The sequence below is a fragment of the Gopherus flavomarginatus genome, chromosome 3, assembly GCF_025201925.1.
Source record: "Gopherus flavomarginatus isolate rGopFla2 chromosome 3, rGopFla2.mat.asm, whole genome shotgun sequence".
Taxonomy (NCBI): domain Eukaryota; kingdom Metazoa; phylum Chordata; order Testudines; family Testudinidae; genus Gopherus; species Gopherus flavomarginatus.
In genome coordinates, this window is record NC_066619.1 from 265,376,031 (window position 1) to 265,403,243 (window position 27,213).

The 27,213-nt window shown below is 40.3% G+C and overlaps 1 protein-coding gene across 1 annotated transcript in view; it reads right to left on the reverse strand.

The window, feature by feature from the left end:
* The window catches only part of DOK7 (docking protein 7), a 101,317-nt gene that overhangs the window by 50,015 nt on the left and 24,089 nt on the right, over window positions 1-27,213 (reverse strand). Inside the window, exons 5-7 of the mRNA XM_050945515.1 lie at window positions 20,983-21,102; window positions 9,726-9,833; window positions 6,700-7,574 (exon numbers count right to left, since the gene is read on the reverse strand). Of these exons, the coding sequence (XP_050801472.1) occupies window positions 6,700-7,574; window positions 9,726-9,833; window positions 20,983-21,102 (1,103 nt within the window). The remainder of the gene's footprint in view (window positions 1-6,699; window positions 7,575-9,725; window positions 9,834-20,982; window positions 21,103-27,213) is intronic.

A 27,213-nucleotide genomic window follows, 5' to 3' on the forward strand; every position in this document is an offset into this window, starting at 1 on the left:
CCACACCCCTGAGCAATGTAAGTTACACCAACCTAAGTGCCAGTATGGACTGCGTTATGTCGGTGGGAGAGCTTCTCCTGCTGACATAGCTACCGCTGCTTGCAGGGCCTGGAATAGGTAAGTTGACAGAAGAGCTCTCTCCCGTCAGCTTAGAGCATCCTCACTAGGAGCGCTACAGTGGTGCAGCTGCAAGCTCTGTCGTGTAGCCATAAAAATAAACTGATGCAGGTGAAATGCCATGTTGTGATACCCTTGCTCATCTTCCACCATGAGTAGCCACATTTAAGGCAATGGGATGCAAAGTACTTCTCAGTGTAAGTAAAGGTATCACAGTCTGGCCCCAACTAAGAGAACCAAATGAGATGTAATTGAAGAGAACACTATTAACAGAAATTGATAGAAATAGAAAGCCTGAAAACTGTTCTGATTTATGCCAGATGCCAATGGCATCAAAGACCATTCTCATTTGAGAGTCAGTCAAATGTAATGGATCACCAGACATACCTCTTCTTTGCGCAATTAAATATTATTTATTGTTAGGCTGTTATCTATTTGTATCTGACTGTGACAGTCTCTCCTTTTATAACAATGTTACAACATGTTGGACAATAATCAGTGAGTTGATTTTTTTATTTAGAACTTTTGGATTTGTCTGTATTATCAGGTATTTTAAAGCATTTTGGCTTGAAGGCTTCTTCACTGCACCTCTGTGAAAGAAATGATATCTAGTCAAGTTTGGTCAAGGCATTAAAGTGTTCCTAATAGAAAAAGAAACTACATAAGACAAAACCCAGTTTATTATGGGCCTTGTTCGCTCCCACTGAAGTTAATGACAAATCTGTCATTGATTTCAGTGGTGCAGCATCAGCACCTATTTATCAATGAAAAATGAGTGCAGATAAGTGGGAATACTCAGGAACTGCCTACAACTCTGATCATGGAAGAAGAACTGTTAGTGAGAAGAGGAAGGTGCAGAGCTTTAAAAATTGAACAGCCTTTCCTGGCAATTTAGAACTGCCCTGGAGTTTTAAAGGTAAAAAAAGTACAATATTTTTGTTGAGGTTCAATGGATATGTTCAAAGATGGAAAAAAGGATTATAAAAAGTGTTGTCTAATGGTTAGACACGGGAACTGGGAGACAGAGCAGCTTTGCTGCTGTCTCACAGATCTGATCTAGTCATGTCCTTTCTGTGTCTGTTTCAGTATCTTTAAAATGGGTTAATTAATTTTCTAAAGCACTTAAAATCGTCAAATGAAAAAAAAAAGTATAGAAATGCAAAGCATCCATAGCAGTATTAATCAGCAGGTGATTAACATATAGCAATAACTCTCAGAATTTTTAAGCCTCAGAACACGCTAACTTACATACAAGGGACAGCAAGACTTTTTTTAGTAGAGATTTTCTAGTAGAGGCTGATTGAAAAGCAAAACAATCTTTTTAGAACAAAATTTACCTGTTGTCATTTAGAAGAAAATATGTATGTGCGCTGATAAGACTTAAAAGTATCATATTTGTTATGTGAGCTGAGTTATACAAACCTCTGAACCAACAGGGTTTAAATATTGATAAGTGTCTTTGCCAATGATATGTCATCCTATGTTGTCCTTTATATCTGGAAATCAGAAATGAGCAGAGACATTATAAAGCAAAAATGAGTAGTTTTGTCTTATGTGAGATAGGAGTGTGATGACACTAATACACAAATGGATGTGTACACTGATACTGTACATTATAAACAGACTTGGAAGGATTAGATTGATCAGCAAACACCGATTTCACCGTAAACACACAAAATGATTAAAAGTATTTCCATTGATAATAATCAAAATTTACAGATAGGCAAAGTAAGAAAAATGTTGCTTGAGAACTTATTCGACTTTGATTTAAGGATATTTACTGTATATATTTTGACATGTGATGTTGACAATTTGTGTTTTGAAGGTTATAAAGGTTTAACTTTCTCAGTCTACTGTCATTAAATAATTATCTGATCCCCCATTATTTCCCCCAACTCTGAAAATTTACATAAATATTGAAAAAAATGCTTAAAATTTTATGCAACTATGAAAATAAAAATGCTTTAAAATAATCAATATTATTTTAAAATCTAAATTATTTTTAAAAAATCTAGTTTTGCCAGCCCAATTATAATGCACCTCTATGATTTCTTTAGCATCTTTTTTATTATTATTATTATTAATGAAAACTTCAGTGTTAAAACAAAAAAACTGAAAAACTTCCCTTTACAGACATGACAATGAAATAGTCTGTGGCCATTCCATTGCACAAGGTTACATCCTACAGATGTTCTTCTTTCAGACCCATTTTATATGAGTTTATCCCCAATGACATAGTACTCAGGAGGCCTAGGTTCAAGCCTCTCCTCTATCACAAGCTTCCTGTGTGACACTGGGCAAGTTATTTAGGGCTAGGTCCACCAAGGGACTTGGGCATTGCAAAATCAAACGTTTAGGTGCCTAATGCTCAGTGAAATCCTCAGCTAAGCACCCAGGTTCCCTTTACAGTGCATGGACACAGTCAGATTCCTCAGAATGAGATTCACAACAGCCAACAAGCTGAGCAAGGTAGCAACCTAAACTAGCCAGTAGGAAATGCCAAGGAGAGGAGTGGGTAGGCACTTAAGTCCAGGCCTGAGGGAGGTGTCTCACTCTGCTCAGTCACAGCCTGTGAACCCACTCCTGGAGTTAAGGGTCTAAGTCAGGCCAGTTCTTTCTCACAAAAAATCAGAGATACCCACACACTTTATAACCAATAGCCCACCAGATAGGGGCACGCACCTGGGAGGTAGAAGATGTGCTTTCAAATTCCTGCTCTGCCTGATTTGAACCAGTGACTTAAAACTGGGTCTTCTATATCCCAGGTGAGTACCCCAACCACCAGGCTAGAAAGTCAGACTCTCCCTTTTGCACTCTGGCCCAAAGAATATTTAACTATTTACAAATTTCGAACAGGAGAGATTGAGAGTGCCCCACCCCAGAATACCCCAAAGCCTGGAACTTGGGTGTTGCAACATCGACGTGCCATTTGTGAATCTAGCCCTTTGTGCCCCAGCTTCCCATCTGTAAAATAGGATAACACTGATTTCCCAGCCTCACAGGGGTGTTGTGGAGAAGGTTGTGAGGCATTCAGATACTATGGTAATGCGAGCTATACAAGTACCTTAGATGGATGAATTCGGTAGAGTCATTCCTGATTTGTACCATTGTAAGTGAATTGGGGCCCTCATCTCCACAGAGGTAGTGGTATTTCCAGATGATCAAGCAATCAAATTGGCTGAATATATGCTGGTGTTTCATAACAGACCCACAGAAAAACAATTATTTTTATGCTGACTGCATTACACCAAGTTAACTAGCAAAATTTTAGTCTAATCCTATACTCTTCACACGTAAAAAAACCTCCCATTGAAATCAATGAGAGTTTGGGGCAAGCCGGAATATAGGATCAGGGCCACCATTTCCACAGGTAGACACATTTCTTGCTACCCTCACTGATGTTGGTACACCACAAGGAAGTCAATAAAAACAGCCATATGCATTTCATATCCATTCAAAATGCAAGAAGATGACGGTTGGGGCAGGGAAAACAGTATCTGCCAGATGGAAAAGGACAAAATCAGTTGGAAAAGACAGTTTATTTCCAGGCTTCTATGAAATTTTACAAACAATGGAGGAGTTTAAAAAACCAACACCACCGCCCTATAAAAATCTTGATATTATCTCCTAAACTATGGCATCAAATGAAGTTACAGAAAAAAAAATATGTACAGTGAAGTGCTATTCCTCATTCTATTAGTGACTAGGTAGTCGGAAATGGAATGAACACGGTCCAGTAGTAAGTCTACAAACCTTAATAAAAACAATCCAAGATTCTAAGCATAAATATGCCCTATTTATATACTATACAAGGATCTCAGCTAAAATATTTATTTGCATAACTGAATATACCTATATGAAAATACAATGGTAAAGGCACACTCAATTCAGTTTATAATGAAGGGAATCTTGTGCACACTGGGCCAATGTACCACAGAATACAAAAGCACATTTACTTCCTAATCTTAAACCTCAGCTGCTAATATATTTCTAGTTCCTTTATGTACAATAGATTTTCTCAGTGGTTATATTCTTCGCCTTGAGTGAAACAGGAAAGTGTTACTGCCATATTTTCTGTCTGAGTCTGGAAGATCCCCAGTTTACATGCCAAATCTTGATGTCCTGCATTCTGGTCATCATCCTTCCAGTCACTAGTGGAGTGGATGACCTTTTTCAATGCTGCTCCTTAACTAGCTACTGGAGTCACTCTTGATCAGAAAAGGCAAATATTACCTTCCACATCCAGCATTCTCCATCCTCTACCCCAGACCCATTTCAGTCCCTTGATACACACCTCTCCTCCACAGGTGTCTATACCTCTGCACCACAACCCCAAATCCTGCCTCCCTCACTGGTTCTGTTGCCAGAGGACACCGCACACCTGTACTTGCTTCAGTCTTGACATTTTTACTCCCTTCTTTCTTGGTGAAATTACCACTGAAATAAACTTTTGCATGAGTAAGGACTATAAGATTTGCAAAAGTTCACTAATAAGGATGAACATGAAAAACTGCTGCTGTACTTCAATATTGTTATGGACTGTACTGTTCTTTCCATCTCATTTACTTAGACTAAATATCAGGAATTTAAAAACATCAACATAATTTAATTAACAGTTTATCTGAAATTGCAAAAGCACGCAAAACATTGGCCCAATAAAGATTTTCTGAACATCTTCAAATAGATGTGGAGAACTGATGTCAAGTAATCCATGATTCAGTTCAGCTTGCTCCTAGTGGTATCCCAAATGTATCCTATTCACAGCATGTAGAATAGGAATTATTTTATTACAGAATAGGGATTTGTGCCTTCATCATATTACATGTAAAGAAGACACGGACAGGGACCATTAGTCATTTCTAAAATAATTGACCTTGCTATAATGGTTTGATTACTTTTAACAAAAACACAACTGTTATTTGTCTAATTCAATAAGGCATATTTTCAGAGTTCTTTAAAATAGGCAGGGAAGGGAAGCAAAAGTATTTATCCTGTACTAAAATGAGTTCAAGTGGGAGCAGCCTTTCTCATGTCACTGTTTATTTTTTAGATTACTGTCCATTCTGCATAAGATCTTTTTCAACATTTCCCTACAGTTATAATGGCTGAAAGTACAGTGGCACCACAGTTCTCCTCCAATATGGCGTCTGGTCTAATGCATTTAAAATCAATCGTCCAATCAGGGAGCGGACTGGAAAAGGGGGAAGGAGTGACTTCAGTCCTTTACAGTTTTGAAGATATAAAGTGCCAATACCATCCTCTAGTACCCAGAGACTTAAAAACAGACTGCACTACAAGCACATGAAGCGCTGTAGGACAAGAAAAGGCCAATAGCCCAACAAGCTCATTAATGTCTTCTGAATTTGAAAACCTGTTCTCTTCAGTGAGTTATGTAACTCCCATATACTCATTTAAAAATATACACTTAAATTATCTTATTTTTAACAACTGTTTCTCTAAGTGAGATAATTTTGCCTGAATTCCCAGTTTATACATCATTTCCTAATTTTTTACATTCTCTCTCTCTCTTTCCCAGGTTTTCTATGCCTCACCAACACGAACACAGCTTTATCTTGTTCCAGTTTAGCAATGGCAATAAAACATCACAAAAAGTCTTCTCAAAATCCAGTAAAAAGAAATATTTTCTTCACAAATGCATTAATAGTGTATGGAATTCATTGCCACAAGATATTATTGAGGCCAAGAATTTAACAGGATTCAAAAAGGGATTAAACATTTATATGGATAACAAGAATATCCAGAATCATAATAGTAAATATTTTAAAATAAACAAAAGTGTAGGAAAGTATGCAAACCCTCATGCTTCAGTTCTTAAGTCAGCCTCTAACTCCTGATGGCTAGGAAGAACTTTCCCTGAGGGTTGGCTCTCCCATAACCAGCTACTGCAGGGTTTCTTGCACCTTCTCTGAAGCATCTGACACTGGCCACTCTTAGTGACATGATACAGGGCTCAATGGACCACTAGTCTGTTCCAGTATAGTAGCTCTTATGTTCTCCTTCACCAGAAGCTCCACTATTTTCTGAAGTTCAGTCAGAAGCTCCACCATTCTGGCTTCCCCATGCACATGAGGTGCTTGCATACTACAGTCAAACTATCTATCTATCTAACTATCTATCTGTCAAAATAAATATGCATCTTTAAAAAATGGCTATCCTAGAGTATCATCCATCCTTTTCAGTCTCCCTTCATTCTACTCAAGAAATACCAACAGCAAGACATCCTCATTTGTACTAAATTAATTATCACAGGACAAATTCAACCCTCCGATGTGCCTGAGATGTTTCTACTGAAGTCAATGCGAGTCTGGTCCATTGAAAGATAATGCTTGATAGGCTACATGTTTCAATGTTTTCCTGTTCCAGGCATGGTTTTTAAGGAGGGGAGAGGTTGCCATCTATTAAACCTTTCAACATACCCATAAAACAGCACAAATTTCATTATCCTAAAAAGAAATAGGCTGCAATTCACAACTATTCTTACATCCTTAAGTCATTTAAATTAATGGTGTTAAATAAGGTACTTAAGTCTTTGTTAGCATCTGCTCAGTATTAGGTATTTACCTTTAGTCCACCACAGATTGGACAAGCTGAAAAGAGAGCTCTTGTCATCCCAGGGTGGGGGCTATATATTTCACAGGGGTCAGCTGGGACTCCACTAGGTGGTGCCAACTCACTACTTTTGGAGTCTAACACCTGTCCTTGTGGTTTTACATCTGACCACCTTGAAACAAAATCCACATATGTCTCATCACTTGAGACTTTGGTGCCTTCTGGGAGTAAGGATGCATGCCTCCCCCTGTCTTGGCTCTGCTCACGTGCCATCCGTGTTTCCGAGTGTGGTACCAGCACCTTAGGGTCACTAATGCCTTGAGGTGCTGGGTCCTGGTCCTTTGGTTGGGTGGAATCCGCACTCTTGTGTTGTACATCTATAGCAGCTGCCTGTAATAAACTCCTGGGTGTGTCATAAATATGTCTGACAGGGCTAGGAACCTGATATTCTGACCCCAAGCTCCTCTGGGGTTCACTGTGCAGGCAAGTACATAAATTCTGATCTGAAGGAAGGTTCAATGGCAGGCTAAGCAATGACCCAAACTCATCACCGTGGCAAATATCCAGACTCCCAGCATAGGAAGAGAAACTTCCAGAGTAAGAAGAGTGACTACCAGTAGCTATCCCACTGTCAGAAGAACTCTGACGACCTATTTCCTGTAGCTGTCTAGACCGAAGAGGCTTAGAAGGTGGTTTGGTGGTGCCACGTGCCCCTTCTGCAAGTGTTTTTTCTTCTCCAAAATGAATGCCCTTTGCAGCTGCCAGTCCATGACTCTCTTGAGAAGCGCTGGCCGAAGACTGTTCAGGCCAAATTGTTAACCTACTCCCAACACTAGCATCCGAATGGCTGGTATCTGAAGATGAACTTGACAGGCTTCTATCATCTCCTGGAATAAAAGAAACTAGATCAACCTCTGTTCAAAATATACTTAAATAAAAGCAAAGAAAGGACAAATAAGCAGAAAGGACTATGAAATTAAATTTATCTTAGGGGAGGGCTGTTTCTGCTATATTAACAGAATGTACATTGCAATCTGTACCCTCGGAAAAATATTAAAAAACAACTTGGTACCCTTAGTGTAAATTTATTGTATCTCTGAAAATATATCACATTCTATGCTAAAATTGAAGATTATATGCCTGAATCTCCTCTCTGGTGTAGATCAGGAATAGCTGAACTGAAGCCAATGACATAACACTGGAGTAAACTATATGTCAGCATATATTCTACTCCAGTGTTATTTCATTGGCTTCAGTTCAGCTATTCCTAATCTACACCAGAGGGGAGAAGCAGGCCAAATGACCTCAAAATATCTGAGGATGTTCCAAAATATAAACTTTTAATTCTAAATTGCCATAAGCTGCATATTAGATTTCAACATTTGTATTTGATTTGAAGCTGTTGAATGCGTTTCTGTTTCATAGAAATCCCTGAAAAGGCTGGCTTGGTGCTTTTTATCTCTTACCAATGAATTTTAATTGAACAATTGCAAAGTCAACTTTTAAAAAGGCATCAGACATAAAAATCAATTGTTCAGCTCAAGATTATCTTTTAGCTGATAGACCTGAAACTAAATTCTACAACGTTCCAAAGAAAAACATAACTGTACATCACATGAGCGGATGAAAATGTAACTGATATGGCTATGATGATAGTTTTGTATCCATTATATATCCCATGATGCATTTATGCATGGATTGAAAGATGATTTTTCCCCACTAGTAGCTGTAGCAAGAATATTTGAACAAAGGGTCATATATACCTGAAGCACTCACTGGAAGTGGAAAACTAAGAAAGGGCTATGAATTGTGATGGTAAGGACAGCCAGGCATTTTCATCCCAATTAAACATATTGGTATAGAAAGTGATTTTGTGCCTTCTTACGTAAGAATGGAACTTAATGGGTAGACAATGCGTCATTTTGTTAGTATTAATTTTAGACTTAGTGGAACACATTTTTGGCTGGTGTAAATACGTGTACCTCTGCTGAAGTCAATGGTGCTGTGTGTATTTGCATCACTCAATGATCTGGACATGAGTCAAATTCTATTCTCAGTTACAATGGTAACTTCACTGGACTCTGCGGTGTCACTCTGGATTTGCATGGATGCAAAGGAAATCAAAATATAGACCCTTAAATCTAACCTTTTTCCCCTCGCTATGTTCATTCACTTTTGACCGTTGTTTTTCATGTGCCTTTATTATCAGAAGATATATAATAAGTAAAAATCAGAACACTAAATCCAGGGTATCGCACAAGAAATACACCCTGGAATGAAGTATCAGAAGGATAGCCGTGTTAGTCTGGATCTGTAAAAGCAGCAAAGTATCCTGTGGCACCTTAATAGTCTAACAGAAGTTTTGGAGCATGAGCTTTCGTGGGTGAATACCCACTTCGTCAGATGCATGTACTGGAATGAGTGAATCTATTTACAAAGGATATTTTTACTGAGCATCAATAAAGTTATAATGGTTATTGGCTTTTAAAAATATTTGAAAGTAAATGCATATTTAGAAGCACCAAATTATGCACTAAGCACCAAATTATGCCTCTACATGGAAAATGTCTTTTAGATTGACATGCATACACGCTGCCAAAGACAGAGAAAGGAAGGGTTTAATGTCAAAGGGTTCTGTTCCTCACCTTGCCACAGACTTGCTGTGTGACTTATGCAAGTCACTTCATGCCACAGGCCTTAATTCAGCAAGGTATTTAATCACGTATCTGACTTCAATGGGACTGCTCACTTCAATGGGGCTACTCACATGCTTAAAGCTATGCACATGCATAAGTACCTGGGGCTCTGGAGCCTGATCCAAAACCCACTGAAGACAACAGAAATAGTCCCACTGACTTCAGTGGACTTTGGATCATGCCCTTAAAGAAGTGGGACCTAAGACAGTGATTTTGTCCATTACATTTGGAAGGCTCAATATTTTAAAATGCTAAGGCTTTCTTATTTCGGAAGCCTCAAGAAAAAGACCAGTGAAATAAAATCCAGACTTGTATCATAGCTTGATCATAGGCATTTCTTACCTCCACTGCCCTGGCGACTTGAATGGGATAGTAGGCTCAAGCGTTTTTCTAATTGCGAAGCTTCATGGGCCACTCTATCCTCCATGTAGGCTGGGTTTGCACTTGGGTCTTTAAGAAAGGAACAAATGGGTAAGTTTCTGAAAAAGGCAGTGAAAGTATTGAGAGAAAAACAACAAATGTTATACTGCATCTTCTACTGTAGGGCTTTAGCAAGCCTTGTCATGTGTTTGCATAGTCTGCATTCCTAACTAACATCTCATTGGCAAACTTTTTATCTTGTTATTTCCCCTCTCCAAAAGGTGATAGGATAGGGGACAAGTGATCTTTAGGCCTGACCTGGAGAGGTGCTGAGCAATCAGCGGGGGTTCTGTGTGCCCACCACCTTTCAGGATCAAACCTAAAGTCAGCTAAAGTAGTAACTATGGGACTGATCCTGAAAGGTACTGCACTGGAATCAAGGGCAGCTGAATGTCCAGATGAGACCCTAGATCTGGGGGATTAAGACAAGAATATGTGACCTTTAAAATTAAAGGTGAAATCCTGGCCTCACTGAAGTCAATGGGAGTTTTGCCATTAACTTCAGTAGAGGCTGAGTTTTCACTCAGAGTTTCTGGTGTGGATTTATAAACTAATTCAAAGATGGTAATGTTTTTGTTACCATACAAGTTAGAATCATAGAAATATGAGGCTGGAAGGAATTTCAAGAGGTCATCCTGGCCAGCTATTTAAAAGGATACCCAGCATAAGTGGGTTTTTTTTAAAAAAAAAACCTTGTAAAAATTAGACATAGAAAAGATCAATTAGACCTTACCTATACAGGACTATTGCTTCTAGGACATTTTCTACTGGTTTAGCCAGTCTAGCTCAATGAAATATCACAATGAAAGAGGATCCCACTATCTCCGGGGGGGAGGGGGAACGAGGAGAAGGCATCGAACACTTCACAAACTTTAGCGTACACCTTCCTCAGAAAACATGCCATTCTTCTCTGTATTGCTTCATTTTCCAGCCACGCACGATTAAACCAGATGTTGGCAGCAATCATTATTATATTCTTGAGACTAATTTGACAAGATTACTGTAAACATCTTTAAAATGTATGGCATGTTTAACAGCTGCAGTGTATATGGTCTGCTAACTCATTCTCATTGAAGTTTCAGTTGGCCTCATAATTACACAGGAAAGGAAGCAAATGTGAGATACAATAGAGATTAGTTTTGGCACAGCTGCAGTTACCACATTCCTGCTCACACTGATAGTCACAGCATCTGTAACAAACATACATGGAAGCATTTAACAAGAGAGGAAGGATAAAGAGAGAAATAAATTGCTGTTGATGGGTTGGTTGAGATGAAGAACAACTTCTAACTGTGGAAACCAAGATTTCCATGTTCTTACATTGTGTTTCTCCATTCTCAGAGACTTGGGCTTGGTTCACTCCTACGGTGCAGATGCATCAATGGAGACATTCACCACCACGGGCCAGCTATTGCTGGCCACCCTCGGAGACAGTAGGCTTAGCGATTCAGCCAAGGTTCTATAGGACCCACCCAGCCAAGGACATCCAGGAGATCATAGAGTCATAGGACTGGAAGGGATCTCGAGAGATCGTCTAGTCCAGTCCCCTGCATTCATGGCAGGATCAAGTATTATCTTCTAGACCATCCTTGACAGGTATTTGTTTAACCTGTTCTTAAAAATCTCCAGTGATGGAGATACCACAACATCCCTGGAAAAATTATTCCAGTGCTTAACCACCATGACAGGAAGTTTTTCCTAATGTCTAACCTAAACCACCCTTCTTGCAATTTAAGTCCATTGCTTCTTGGCCTATCCTCAGAGGTTAAGGAGAACAATTTTTATCCCCGCTCCTTGTAACAACCTTTTATGTACTTGAATGAGCTCAATCAAAATATCTCACAGATCCCTTGCCCTGACCGTCACCACTGACTTTCTGGGCTGCATCAGCTGGCTCTAAGCCCTTTAGTGGAGACGAGGTTACAGGCATGGTGCACTCTTTAGCTTTCCTCCCCATCTAGGTGGGCTTTTCATTTCTGCAGATCTGTAGCCTGGTTTCCACTGACAGAATGAATCAGGTATACTGTGTATTAAATATAGATATTTATACGGAACATTAAGCTGTCCTGCAAGGGGAAGGGCTTAAAGTGTTCTCAAAGAAATGCTGGGTCTGTCAATGACCATGATTGGAACAAAGTCAGTATCACTCCCAGTTCACAACCCCAGGCCATCTTGAGGCACATTGACTTTATAATACCGTTTGCTAGTAACATGTCTCAGATGTATCTCCAAAGACTTTTTTTTTTGGAGGCTGAGTCTGTGACCCCACCCTCATACCCCTGCAACCCAACCCACTTTAAGCATTGATTAGGACCAAATCCTGCAAATCCTTACTTAAGCAAAACTCCAGTTGTGTACAGTGGGAATCTTTCCAGTGTAAATTGCAAGATTTCGCCATTAGTCCTCATGGCTCAACTCAGACACACCTAAACAAGGAGTTGGCGCCTTGTATACCAGGTTGCAAATTGCTGCTTGTATCTGTCCATGACCTGAGGGTGCAGAGCTGTTAGCTGTAACGCCCCTCCATTTTGGCTGTAGTTTCTTCTGCAGTCTCTATTCAAGTGCTCTCACGTCCAAAAGGGGATCTAGTTCAGCAGAGATAAGTTTTACAAAGCACTTCAAGTGCAAGGCTGGTATAGTGAGTGAGTGAACAAAACCAGACTGAATCTATATGAAAGAGTTGATTAAGATGGGCTAGGAGGAAACATGGGTTAAAGTGTATTAGCTTCTGATCTCCGGAGAATTGTTTTTCTTTTTAAAATACGGGTTTAGGTCACAAGTAAAAATGGGTTGGTGGTGTCATCCTACATCCCATTTGTGCACAATACAAAACCACTAAACAATGTGTAATAACTTGCCATGACGGGCAGTCTCTGCTCCAGAGAATCCTAGGACAGCGATAGCATGACCGGTATGGACATAGCTGTCTGAGGAAGTTTTTACAACATCTTCCCACGCAACATCTTATTAGATGCTCCAGCCAGAGCTCCAGCCAAAGAATTATTTCATGAACACTAGCGCTCTCTCTTGCTCTCCCTCACCCACCCCCAGGATTTTCATACACCTGAGTCCACAGTATCTAAGCACTTAGATTCATGCAAACATTCAAATTAAAAAATAGACTTCATTATTTCCAAACAGAAATGGATCCCCTTGTGTGAAGAAAGCCATGCATCAGCTGCTGAAATCTTCCCTGGCCCTACTTTCCTGGTCAATTAGCAGGAGGTTATGTGAAGGTTGAATTGACTGAGATACCTATGATGGAGGGATTTTATTTTTACCATGAGCGTTGGTGGGTATTCATTAGAACCAGCTGAGCAGTCCATTGTGGGATATTTTGAATACTTTCATACTGTGACATTTTATTCCCAAGAGCATGGGATGACCATTATGTAGAATCATAGAAATGTAGGCTTGCCAGGGACCTTGAGAGGTCATCTAATCCAGCTCTCTGCACTGAGGCGGGACCAAATAAACCTAGACCATCCTTGAGAAGTGTTTGTCCAACCTGGTCTTAAAAACCTCCAATGATATTCTATGATTCTATTGGGATTTCACAAACTCCCATATTCTCCACTCCATTATCCAAGCTGTTAATGAAAATATTGAGGAGTACTGGACCTAGGACTGATTCCTGCTGGACGCCACCAGATATGAGAACCATTGATAACTACTCTTTGAGAATGGCCTTTCAACCAGATGTGCACCCCCTTTATAGTAATTTTATTTAGACCACATTTCCCTAGTTTGCTTAGGAGACTGTCATGAGGCACTGTGTTAAAAGCCTTAGAAAAATCAGTTATTTTAATATTAGTCATTTATTTTGATCCACAAAATGTGAATCAGGAACTTTTTGAGATGCCCTTGCAATACAGGTGCCATAAAAATGTACTACTGTGTTATGTTACATTGTTTTACAAAAATCAGTCAAGGATGGAGCAGCAGCCTTAATCTCTGCATTTCCTTCCTTTGCATGTGTAAGTCAGATCCTTGCTGTTACAAGTCCAGGGTGATCCTTACACCTGTTTCAGCCCCTTTACACCATGTAAAAAGGGAGAGAGCAGTGTAAATGGGCCCTAAAAAGCTCCATGTCTGATTGAAGGAGGATTCCCTCAGCATAGGCACTGTAGAACACAGCCATAAAGCTAACAACCATAAGCCCATGCACATCATCACTCACGAGCCCTGACACAATAAGTGTACCAAGGGCATGCTGAAATGGGGCCGTAACACTGCAGACATTCCAGTTATAGGGCAGCCTGGGATGCTGCTGCAATTTAAAATGCTGCAGAATCAGGGTCATTGACTGTAACATCTTCATGGCTAGGGTTGTGTCTTTAATGCTTGCATGTTGCTCCATCAACAAATACTGTATGTAATAATAATTAATAATAAATGTGAACTATCACATCTTTTCCTTTGAAACTTTATTTTGGATTTATGGATAATGGGTTAATTATTATAGATATATTTATGTTTGTTTGGATGATCCATTCCAAAGCATTGCAGTGGTTATTCAAATGTGGAAAAAGTTTCATATATACACCAAAAAAGAAAGTATGGATCAGGAAAATACTTTTGTATCAAAAGTTCATTAAGTTTTCTACACAACTGAATTATACTTTTCAAAACTGAACACCTGAACTGCACATGCAAATCCTGCATTTGAGCAAACAAGGATGCACCTAAACATACAATAGACATGTTTGCATAACTATTTGCCCAGTTATGTATGCAAATAATGCAGCCACCTTTGGAAACTGGATTTTTTTTAATTAGACAAATTATCACTATTGTGAAAAAAAACGAGATAATATGCTAGTTTTCCAATTAGTATTTTCCCCTGTGCCCCTACAATTTGTTCAGGTTAATATTTAATAAATCACAGAGCACCATTTAGCAAAGATGCTCTGTGAACTTTCTGCACATAAAAGGCTACCAGAGGTGGACATCACCATGTCTATCCACAGTCATACTGGAAGGAAGCTTGGGGAAGCTGACTTGTTGCTTCCTCAGTCTATACTCATTCTGTGGATAGTGGAAAATTCAATCTCTGACTCTTTTCACTGCACTAAATTCTCTCTCTTTTCGCAAAAATGCCCTTTGTTACATTAAGCAAATGTTAACGGACCCTTTTCCTTCTTAAGCTGTCAAGGAGGCATGTCTCTAAGTTCCAAGCAGAAGGGTGATCAAGGGCAAAAATCCAAAATCCATCTGTAAATTGGGGTGAGAAATCTGGTTCATACTTAAACTTCTACACCACCCAAATTACGAAATTCAGAAGATTTCATAAATAAAGCCCCTAGGAAAAATGTATTAATATCCAACATGACTTTGCATTAATTAATGTAAATATAAATAATAGTAATAACTTGAGGATTTCTGAGTATAACCCACTACAAGGAAGTTTAGATCTAGCTAGCTAAAGTGCAGGGATGATTTATCTATTTAACATATTCCTTTCAACAGACTGGGTGGATTTTGATACTCTTGCCAGATACAGTATGCAGCTGCTGGTAACCTGACCTTTTCAAGTAATACAGTACATTCTGTGTAATAGAATACTTGATAAGGAAAACTAGTCTGCACATGAATCTCCAGCACTATACACAAGTTAGGATAGGTTGTGTCATTTTACCGTACATGTCTTAAACTTCTGAATGACACCTGATAAACACAAGTCTGAAATGCAGTTGCATGCAAAGATACGCCTCTTACAGTAATACAAGCTAGGCAGGTCACCTTTTTTTAATTAGCTTTCCATATGTCCACATACAATCTTCTGTATATTGTTCTGCCATTCACTACTGATTACAGCCATGTAAATTTTCCAATCAACTATGACAATATTACATGTATCTGTGAAGCATTCAAAATTCTTAGGTGGGAGAATAAACTTTAAAACCATATATTGACTTTAGCTGAAGATGAGGCCTTAGGAAAAAATCTATAAATGGATTTCTTGGAACATTAGATGGATATATTAGCTGAAGTGTTGATATAAGAATGGTAGATCACAATTTGATTTCTGTACAGGAATAATGACAGCGGAAAGCAAGGAAAATCAGGGAAAAGACAGGAAAAATGGCCTACAGATGCGTAGGCATCCAGGGTGATTGATACCGTATAAATCCTGATACAACTGATAGTTAGAGAACAGAGGGAAGTACACAGACATATCTAGATCCACAGAGGATTTTTTTATACCAAAGTACAATTACACCCAAGTTTTGGGAGGTAGCAGGCCACTAAAAATATCAAAAAAGTGCCCTGCAGAAAAAAGTTGACCCCCTTTATGGATCCCTAACTAGAGCAATCCAGTGTAGCGCTATTGACTTCAGTTGGACTAAATGATTAGGGGCTGGAGCACATGATTTATGAGGAGAGACTCAGGGAACTGGGATTGTTTAGTCTGCGGAAGAGAAGAATAAGGGCAGATTTGATAGCTGCTTTCAACTACCTGAAAGGGGGTTCCAAAGAGGATGGATCTAGACTGTTCTCAGTGGTATCAGATGACAGAACAAGGAGTACCGGTCTCAAGTTGCAATGGAGAAGATTTAGGTTGTATATTGGGAAAAACTTTTTCACTAGGAGGATGGTGAAGCACTGGAATGGGTTACCTAGGGAGGTGGTAGAATCTCCTTCCTTAGAGGTTTTTAAGGTCAGGCTTGACAAAGCCCTGGCTGGGATGATTTAGTTGGGAATTGGTCCTGCTTTGAGCAGGGGGTTGGACTAGATGACCTCCTGAGGTCCCTTCCAACTCTGATATTCTATGATTCTATGCTATTTACACCATGTGAGGGTCTGGCCCTTTTAATTAAAGGGGGAGCTTGGCAGCAGGATGAGCTGCAGTGACAGTGTCTAAATTGATTAGTCAACAAAGTGACAATTTTCTATAACCACATTCAATCTTCTTTGTAATAAAAAAAAAAAGAAGAACGAAAGAAAAAATTGAGATCATTTCTCCCCCCACCCCTCCATTCTGACACGTTTCAAGCACCTCAAGAGATTTGTGTACTTTTGTTTCCCTCTGTCTGCCCAACATCTTTATCAGCAGGCATGTGACCAGCTCTAAGAATAATGTTTATTAGTGAACCACTCTGCAGAGCTTGCAGGAGGAGCCGACACACATTCACCAGTGCTGTGGGGGAAGTGAAGGGGGAGTTTAAGAGCAAGAACAACAGACAACACATCACACATCTCTTGTCAGTTTTGATCATTTCACTGGTGGTTTTTATATTACAATTCTTTGATTTGTATTAGCTTAATGAAAATAGTACCCCATCATTCAGATACGTATGCTTTGCAATCCTCAGTTCTGGTTGCCTGCATAAGGAGTAGCCAATTTTAATGCTTTAGTGGAAGACAAAACAACCAAATAAGCTATAAACGCACCCAAATAAATTCTGCAATGCTATGACATGGGTAAAATACTTCTCCCGGTTCTCATAAGCTATTGTCAGTCATTAGAGATCCTGATTATTCCTGATTTCTCGTTTTGCTTCTAGTTCATGTCTTGTAGCTGCACATTTTATTCTCTCAAGGAAGATTATGAACTACATTTTAGGTAACAGACAACTGTAGCTGCTGTTCTGGATTTTCTAGAAAATAAAAAACTGGTAACAGAAACTATTATTTACTCAACCTATTGGATTAGCTCTTTCAAATCTGTTCCTATATGGGTCTCAGATGTATCCCTTGCACACCCAAAACTCCCATTAAAGCCAAAGGGAAATTTGGGCATGCAACTAATGCAGAATTGGCTACTAGCAATGTAAAATCTTAATATACTGTACGAAGCCAACATAGGGCCAAATTCTGCTCCCTGTTACACTAATGTAAATTTAAATAACTCCACTGAAGTTAATGTAATTCCAGTGGAGTAGGTTATGATTAATCTGGACTAACAGAGGGCATAATTTGTCTCAACATTTATTATAGGTGGCACAGGTAATGACACTTTCCATTATAAGAACCAGTTTTCAGTTGCTGATAACTTTGCCAAACTTGAACAATTCAGATTGGAACTTTCTATCCAAGATGTTTGCCTCAATTTGGAACTTACTTATTATCAATAATTTGTTTGGATTATTTTGTAAAATTTCAGATAAAATGGTTCATCTGTTTCCAAGACTGAGATTAGGGAAAAATAGGTTGCTACACCCATGTTAAAAAAAAAATTCTTACAACCACTTTGTTGAGAAGCTATAGCTGTCTTATCAGTTATCAGCCTCTGAAAATACTGCAGTTCACACGTGCTCAGTAGAAACTTGTTAGAGTTTGACAATTAAATTAAATGAAGACTCCATCTGCACTGAGCATAGTTGACCTGGGCCTTCCTGCAGTTGCTATTCCAGGGACCCGGGGACTGCTCCGACACCAAGCACAGGAACTGAGAACAGGGAAATCATCTTTCTTGTACTCTCAGTGCTCACCAAAGCAACATGGTGGAGAAGGAGGAAACAGCCTGACTGGAATGCAGAGGGGTATGAGAAGGAACATAGGGCATAGGAAGAGGTGCTGGGTTAGGGAACAGGGGCTGGAGCTCAAGGGGTAGAAGGGTTAGAAACTGGAGCCAGAAGAGGCAGCTGGAAAATAGGGAGGAAGGGGAAGGAAGTGGGAAGGATATGAGCAGGGTGGAAGGGAGAAGCAGAGGCTGAGAATGGGACAGGTGGGGAAAATAGAAACAGGCAGGGGGAACTCAGCAGGGATTGAGACTGGAGCAGCAGAGGGAGGGGACAGGGCCAGGAGGAAGGGAAAGACAGGGTAAGGTGAGGGAGAAGGATGAAGATGAGGAGAGGGAGAAGCTGGTAGGGGGATAGGGTCAGAATGGTCTGTAATCACTAGAGAACACTCTCCTCTAGAACCTGGAATTGAACCTATTATTCCTCTCTAGTAAATAGCTCTGAAACCCATTGGCAAAGCAGGTCTCATCCTACTCTTTCAGCAGGCCCACATAGAAGATAACTGGCTTCTACTGCAAACAGTTACCTACTTACCTCAAGCAATAGAGGATTGTGCTCTGGCTCTGTGGGGGGTCAGTGTAGTTCTACATGATGAATTGTTGTTTATAACTTTTAATTTAAAAAAATAGGAAATTATATAAAAATATATATATATAAAAAGAATATTAAATTTGCAAAAGTCAAACTCAAAAGTTAGAATTAAGGTTGCCTTCTTTAGTAGCACATTGTCATAATTCTTTACCTGAACTGAACCTCTTTTGGAGATCATATAAGTTTGTATGTATTTAAATAATTTGTTTTTGCCTGTCCATAATAGAAGTCTTCATGTAAATTACCATTTTCTGAGTATACCCTAACTGACAAAATTATAAATCTGAACATCCCAACCACTTTTATACATGTCAAAAAGACTTTATTATGAATTAATTGGCAATTTTTAAATGAATTAATGTTCACATAACAAATGCAAAAAACAGCATATAAAATTAGTGAGTTGTTATGGGCTGACTTGCCTTAAAAAAAAATATATGGAGATATATACCTACCTCATAAAATTGCAAGGGACCTTGAATGGTCATGGAGTCTAGCCCCCTGCCTTCACTAGCAGGACCAAGTACTGATTTTGCCCTAGATCCCTAAATGGCCCCCTCAAGGATTGAACTCACAATGCTGGGTTTAGCAGGCCAATGCTCAAACCACTGAGCTATCCCTCCCCCCTCTTTTGCACTGGTTTTATTTACAGTGGTATAAAAGCATTGATTTCAATGACGTGAAAGATTAATTGACTGCTGTATACAATATGCATCGAATTTTTAAATGGCAGGACTGAGCGGTTTTTTCTATCTTTCCACAAATTTCACATCCAAACTACAGGAGAACCTCAGAGTTACGAACACCTCAGGAATGGAGTTTGTTTGTAACTCTGAAATGTTCGTAACCCTGAACAAAACATTCTGACTGTTCTTTCAATACAGCTTTGAAACTTTACTATGCGAAAGAAAAATGCTGTTTCTCTCTCTCTCTGCTGCTGCCTGATTGCGTACTTCTGGTTGCAAATGAGGTGTGTGGTAACTCATGTTTGCAACTCTGAGGTTCTACTATAAATCTTTTATATCACATTTCAACACAAGAGACTGGTATGCTTGCATGTTTACAGCAATGATAAAAATCCTGTAAAACTATTCTTATCATGAAAGCCATTAAATACCCCTAACTATGGAAGTTCAAACATTTGCTAAAAATGTGAAATCCCCCTTCCTTCGCCATTTTAAAACCTTCCTCTTTACCACAGAAACTCCACAGCTATTGCAAAGAGTCCCGTGGCACCTTATAGACTAACAGACATATTGGAGCATGAGCTTTTGTGGGTGAATACCCACTTCATCGGATGCATGCTCCAATACAAAAGCTCATGCTCCAATACGTCTGTTAGTCTATAAGGTGCCACAGAACTCTTTGCTGCTTTTACAGATCCAGACTAACACGGCTACCCCTCTGATACTTCACAGCTATTGTTCTACAAGCTCATCTTCCACCTTCCTGCCCTGATTGACATACTCCTTCTAACTGCGTATTACATTTCCTCACCTACTAAAACCAAAAGGCCATAGAACTCCCGCAAGATCACATCTAATTTCTTCTCTGAACATTACAGTGCATGCAGCCTGTACCACAAAACAGAAAAAGGAATTTAATCCTTACTCACCAGAGAAGAGCCTGAACTGCAAGACTGAGGTCAGGACATAGGGGCCTGGTCTAAAGCACTAGAAGTTCATTGGGAGTTTTTCCAATGATTTCAGGGGGCTTTGGAATGGGCTTGAGATGTCAGCTAGCCCCAAAATTAGTATTCTATGCGTTTGGCTCAGCAAATTTTCAGTATTACAACCAGCAGACAAATTAAGATATGGATCTAGGTTCAAACTGGAACTATTCAAACCCCAGATTTGGTTTAGGCCCATTTCTATTCAGAATATTATATTTTGGTACAGTTAGATAAGACCAGGCAAAGGCCAGCAGCAGCAGAAATATGAATGAACTAGTGCAGCAAGGGACATTCAACTGATAAATCTGTACTGTGACATTTCAGAATGAAAATCACTTTGCACTTTCCATGCCCAGCAAGTGTCTGCAAGCTGTAATTCCAATCTGAGCAATAAGTGCTAGACAGGGCAAGTTCCTACTTTGCACGGTTACTCTATACTTCCTATATTAACCTGGTAGGACTGGACGCAACCCAAAAGGGCCTTTCGTCGGGGAGATGCCACGAACGATACAGTCGAACAGAAAGCTGATCTGCTCTCCTTCGGCACAAGAAAGGAAAAAAACACCAGCCCCTGAAAGGAAGCACAACATTAATACAGACTTTTCATCTGCACACATAACAGAAATATAAAGATTAAACATTTATACATGGTGATCAATAGAATGTTGTGTGCTGGTCATGAAAGAAATCAGTGAGATATATTCTGAGGAAAAAAAAGGAATAAATGTAATGGCAACACATTTTGATCTGAGAAACTGTAAGCAGAAGACTCAATCATTTCTACTTTCTCAGTTAGCTTTCTGAGAGTCATGAAACCAAAAACAAATTAAACCAAGTCAAAATGAGAAATAACAACTGCCCATTTCTTATATTCATATTTATACATTAACTTTCTTGGGTCAGAGCTGTGTCAGTCTTCTGCTTTAGAATTTAGGAGATTTGTTTACATATCAAAGTATTTACTGTAGAAATCTAAGTCGTAGATAGAGATGGGGCTGAGCAGTGAATTTCAGACCTGAACTTCTCCCAAGTTTAGGAGTGTTCAGATTTGGAACACAGAAATTGCCATGCTGGATCACAACCAAGATCCATCTAGTCCAGTATCATATCTCCGATAGTGACCAGTACCAGATACTTCAGAGGAAAGTGAAAGGACCCCACAGTAGGCAAATGTGGGATAATCTGCTCCCCCACATTAGGTCTCAGCCTGACCTCCAATAGTTAGAGATGGCTTAAGTACTGAAGCACCTAGGTTAAATCTCCCTTTTTAAATTTTTGCTAGCATTAGGGTTTGATTAAGGCCTTGAACTGAGATAGGCCTGAGTCTTGAAGCTCAGGTATGAATTTTCCCATAGTTTATGTGGTGCTTTTGAAGTTACTATACACAACACCTAGATATTGTGATGATTGGTGAGCTATGAATATTGATAGTCAAATAGATCTGTCCACAATCAAAGTGCAGCTAAAATGCCTGTAGCTGCTGGTGGTTCAAGAGCAGATATTGGAAGAGACTCAGTATGCGTTGAGTCAACCACGAAGGAACAGGCTGCAGTGTGGTCTGCTCAAATGCTTGGGCTGCAGCCTGCCGCTGCACTTGCTGCTGTTTAGAATTCCACTGTCTGAGATCTATAAATACACAGAAGACTTGTGGCTTTAATGAAACCATGTTTTTATTTTAAAAAGTTTGGAAAACATTAAAAAGGTACAGGACATTTCTTTATCAATTATGGTTGAATTCTGGTTCCAGTGAAGTCAATGACAAACTCCCATTGGACCAAATTCTGTTTTCAGTGACCCCCGTGTATAGCCAAAGTAACTCCACTGAAATTAACTAAGACACTCCACATTCAGCCCAGCATAACTAAGAGCAGAACCAGACCTATTATTTTCAAACAGGTCAGGATTTGGTCCTCAAAGAGTTATTTTTCTGCAGAGTATTATAAGCTAAGAAATATTTTACCCATTTTCCTGTGTACCCAAACAACTCGTATCAGTTCTGTGTGCCTGTTATTAATAGAATGTAAGATGATCCCATGAGTTGTCATCAGATCTTTATCCTTCATTCTGTTCTAGTACTTTGCTTTCCATTCATTAAGAATAGCACTCAGCAAACTTAGAATAAGAATCATAAATAAGTAAATAAATAAGCAAGCTTTGAGCTGTGTGTTGTGTGGCAGACTGGATAGCTCAAGGATTGCCGGTGCCATACAGAATCCTTTACTTCTAGGTTGCCAGTATAAATACAATTCAGGTCAGACATGACCAAAAAATTATCTTCTGTTGCTGGTTTCTTGCTGCTCTCAGTCCAGTTCCCAGTGGACAAGCGCCCACATTAGAAAGGGCTTTGCCATGACTGACAACCTCAACAGAGACAATGACTGAACAGGCAACAAGACTGAACTATCGTATGCACCACCATGAAGTGTTCCTGCAAGTTGGATTTGAGACACACTAGAAGGACAACTTGTAGAAGCTTGTGCCCTGCAGTGTGGATAAACAGAAGATTTCAGCCATTATCCTCCCTGTGACATAGGCCCATAATCTTTGACTCGGCCCTCTTTAGACCCTTCCAGCCTGTATGTAAATCCTGTCACCTCTTGCCACAGAACATGTTCTTGTCCAAGCCCTCATCATCTCATATCACAGCTACTGTCATTTCCTTCTTTCTGGCCATGCCTCCTCCTTCCCTGCCCCACTCAAGTCTGTTCAAATCACTGCTGCTAGAATCATCTTCCTGACTTGTTGCTCCAGGATGCGATCCCTGTTAATGCCCCTCCATGGTCTCCCACTTCCTCATCACAATAAACAAAACACCTCTGTATTGATCTTTAAGTCCCTTCACCTTATAGTGCCATACTGCCTGCAACATCGTCCTCCATCTTTGTTCAACAGCAGCCTTTATTAGCTGTCAGTGCACATCTTGCTTAAGCACTTTTGTGTTTTCACCCATGCTGCGCCTTACATATGGGAAACAATTACTGTCAAGATCTGTCAAGTTGTCACCTTGTCCTCCTTCAAGTCCCTTTGCCATGATGCCTACAAATCATTGCTGCCTGACCACATTTGGGCAGCTGGCAAGAAGAGTCTTCCAACTTCTGTGCAACGAACGTGTTTTACTGTTTTCATCCTCCTATCCCTCCACTTCACTCGTGTCTGTTTCACCCAGCCAGTCAGTGGATTACTTGTCATAAACCTATGTTGTGAACTCTCTGGGGTGGGGACTTGTTTGTATGACAACCAGCAAAATGGGGTCCAAATCTTAGATTATGGCCACTTAGCACGACTGTACTACAAACAACAATAATAATTTCATTTACGGGGCTGTTGATCCAGCACTTTTCACCTCCACTAATTACACATTCAAAACTATCTGTTATTTTATTCATAACATAAAGATCTTAAATAAAGATTTCATTGTGTCTTTAAGGCACTGGCCTCTATGGGGGTTGTGCGGAACCATACCAGCAGGGCCGGTGCAACCATTTAGGCGACCGTGGATTTGGGGGGCGCCATTTTCTTCGGCAGCGACCGCAGCAGCTGGATCTTTGGCCTCCCTGCTTGCTGCCAGCATTTAGGCGGAGGGAGCTGGGGCAGGGGAGAGCGGGGAGGGCCGCCTGCAGCAAGTAAGGGAGGGGCAGCACGCAGGGGAACTCCCCGCCCCAGCTCACCCCTGCCCCACCTCCTCCCCGAGCACGGCATGGCTGCTTCACTTCTCCCGCCTCCCAGGCTTGCGGCGCCTAAGCTGATTGGTGCTGCAAACCTGGTAGGCAGGAGAAGTGAAGCAGTCATGGCGTGCTCGGGGAGGAGGCAGGGCAGGGGTGAGCTCCTTCACTTCTCTCGCCTCCCAGGCTTGCGGAGCCAATCAGCTTAGGTGCTGCAAGCCTGGGAGGCGGGAGAAGTGAAGCAGCCAAGTCGTGCTCAAGGTGCCCGTGCGCGGAGCAGGGGTGAGCTGGGGTGGGGGGGGTTGCATCAGGGGGGATGGTGGGGGGTGGGGAGCTGCCGAGGGGGGGGCACTGCAGGGTGGGGGTATGGGGGGGGAGGGCGCAAGGTGGAAGTTTCACCTAGGGCACGAAACATCCTTGAACTGGCCCTGCATACCAGGCAGAAGACTAGGATGTACTGTGCTTCAGGGAGCAGAGGAAACTCACCTTCAGGGGTTGCATTCTCCCCCCTGCATGCCAGTCTTGCTCTGTGCAAGCTTTGGGTGGGATTCAGGTGAAAATACTCCTTGCTTCCCCTCCCCACCCACACATACACCCTGAACCCATATAAGGGCCGAGCACAAGTCTAACCTTATATTAGCATCTCCACACAGTCCAGTCTAACCAATTTCTGAGCAAAAGGTGCAGATGAGAATAAGTCTCTCAATTCTTGTACATTATAGTCATTTACCATTGAACCCACATTCATTATATGTAGACTTGGCAGAATATTTTTTTTTAAATAATTTCAGTAGATAATGTCGGGTTATTTATTTTTAAGCATTTCTTTTTAATCAATTTAAATTTTCACAGCTGTACAGAATTATGAGTTTAAAGCATTTTTTGATATTCACTGATTTAAATTTTCACAGTTGCAGGAAATGATGGGGGGAACAAAGGACAGGGGGTCAGACAATTATTTAATGATAGCAGACGGTGAGATTAAAAAAGTTAAAGCTTTATAACTGTTAAAACCAAATGGCCAACATCACACATCAAAATATACAAAGTCAATAACCTTAAATCAAACTCTAGGAAGTTCTCACGCAGCACTCTTTTTACTTTGCCGACCTGTACATTTCTATTATTATTATTGATGGAAATACTTTTGTCGGTTTGTCTATGTACAGTGAAATAGATGTTACCAACATTTACCAATCCAAATCTAATCCTTTCTCAAGATACAAAAAATGTTTCGTGGTCAAGGTTATTAACAATTTCCTAGCATATGAAATTAAATAATAATAATGTAGTCAATTTGTCAAAAAGGTGAAAAATGTCCAAGAATCTAACTTACACAGAAGTCTGAATTCTGAGTGATTGAACACTTGCATGTCTTAGACACCTTAGTCACACCTCAGTTAGATAAATATTAACACACTAACGTATGTTTAAATAACATGAAGGTTGATATGCAGGATAAAGATGTGAAGGCGGGCGAAAGTCAAAACTGCTACTCAGTGGTATAACAAGATTGCCAGTGATGGACATAGTCTGATTGTATATTCAGTTTATCTTAAGTACCTCGCCAGAGATTGATTCAGGTGGCACTTGATTTGAAAAGAGGCCACATCCTTTTGGGCTTTGCCACATTGATGAACCTCACACATGTTATTAGCTGTTTAGTGAGCCCATTACATGTTTCTGACTGCACGTATATAGATACAGAATCAGACATCAAAATCAGTCAGAAAAGACTGAAACACACTGTTGCCATGTCTGCTGAAAGGTGCTAATGCCTGCCCTGAAGAGTGTTGGATGCTAGGTAAATCACTGACTAAAATAAAGGGGCAGGCCTAAGAGTAGACACAACTGAGACTCTTTTGTGCTAAAAAAAAGCTGGACACAAAGTAGGGGGTTGATGCAGGAAACCAGAGAACAAGCTTGTCTGAGGGACAGAGTGCTGCTAATAGGGGCACTGATTAGATTCCAAAAGCAGGGGCTAGGTGTTGGTTCCAAGCTGTGAGAGTGAGCAGAATCAGTGTGACCCTAAAATAAAGCACAGCTGGAGGGACAGCCATGCAGGGGACATGAAGTCCCTTCCAGCCCTACACTTCTATGATTTTATGATTTCTTGGGCACAGGGCTGGAGTGTCTGTCTTGAGATTTCTACAGAAGCCCAGGTGATGTAAGTTCCTACTGCAGTTCAGGGAAACAGATGTCTAACATGTATATTTCTGTAACTAAACAGATTTTTGTAACCAAACAGAAGAGACCACGGATTACCCTAACTCTGCCACTGGTTTCGCATCCTAATGCAATCACCCACAATGATCCAGAATATTGGCTTTCCACTTGGCCAAAGGAGCAAACAACAACAAGAACTACAGAGGGTGAAATTCACCACTCTGCTCACAAAACCCCAGTAAAAAGGCTACAGGTGGGTAATATACTAAGGGTTAGAGACTAAACTAATCCCACAATCTGAAGACACAATTTGAGTTAATGGGGTGGAACAGTGTCCACTGTCACTTCACACTCACTCGGACAGGCTTCTATGCATGGATCCTTGTAAGTATGCACACAACGCTCGCCTTCTTCCCATGCTCTCCCCTCCACTCCACTCCCCCCCCCCCCCGCAATTATCAGAAGCTGTGGTGTAGGTTCCTTCTGCTTACCCACCAAACACTCCTTCCACTGCCATGCAGGAGTATAACAGGGCTTCCATGACATGGAGGGCCTTCTGAAAGGGGGAGAACTTCCACCAAATTGGACTCAACAACCTAAAACTTAATTTAAAAATAGATCAATTCCTACCTGCACTCCTAAGGGCTCCGATACAACAGCTACTAAACAGCCTTATGAAGTTACTGGAAGTGAAAGCAATGAATTCAGAGACCCAGTGAGAGAAAAACAGAAAGACAATCATGTTGGCTTCTGCAGCAAAAAAAATATTGATCTATCTAGGTTCTCTTATGTGCCTTTTCACAATACTGTTTGATCCACACCCTTAAAAAGAAGTGATAACAGTGACCTCTGTC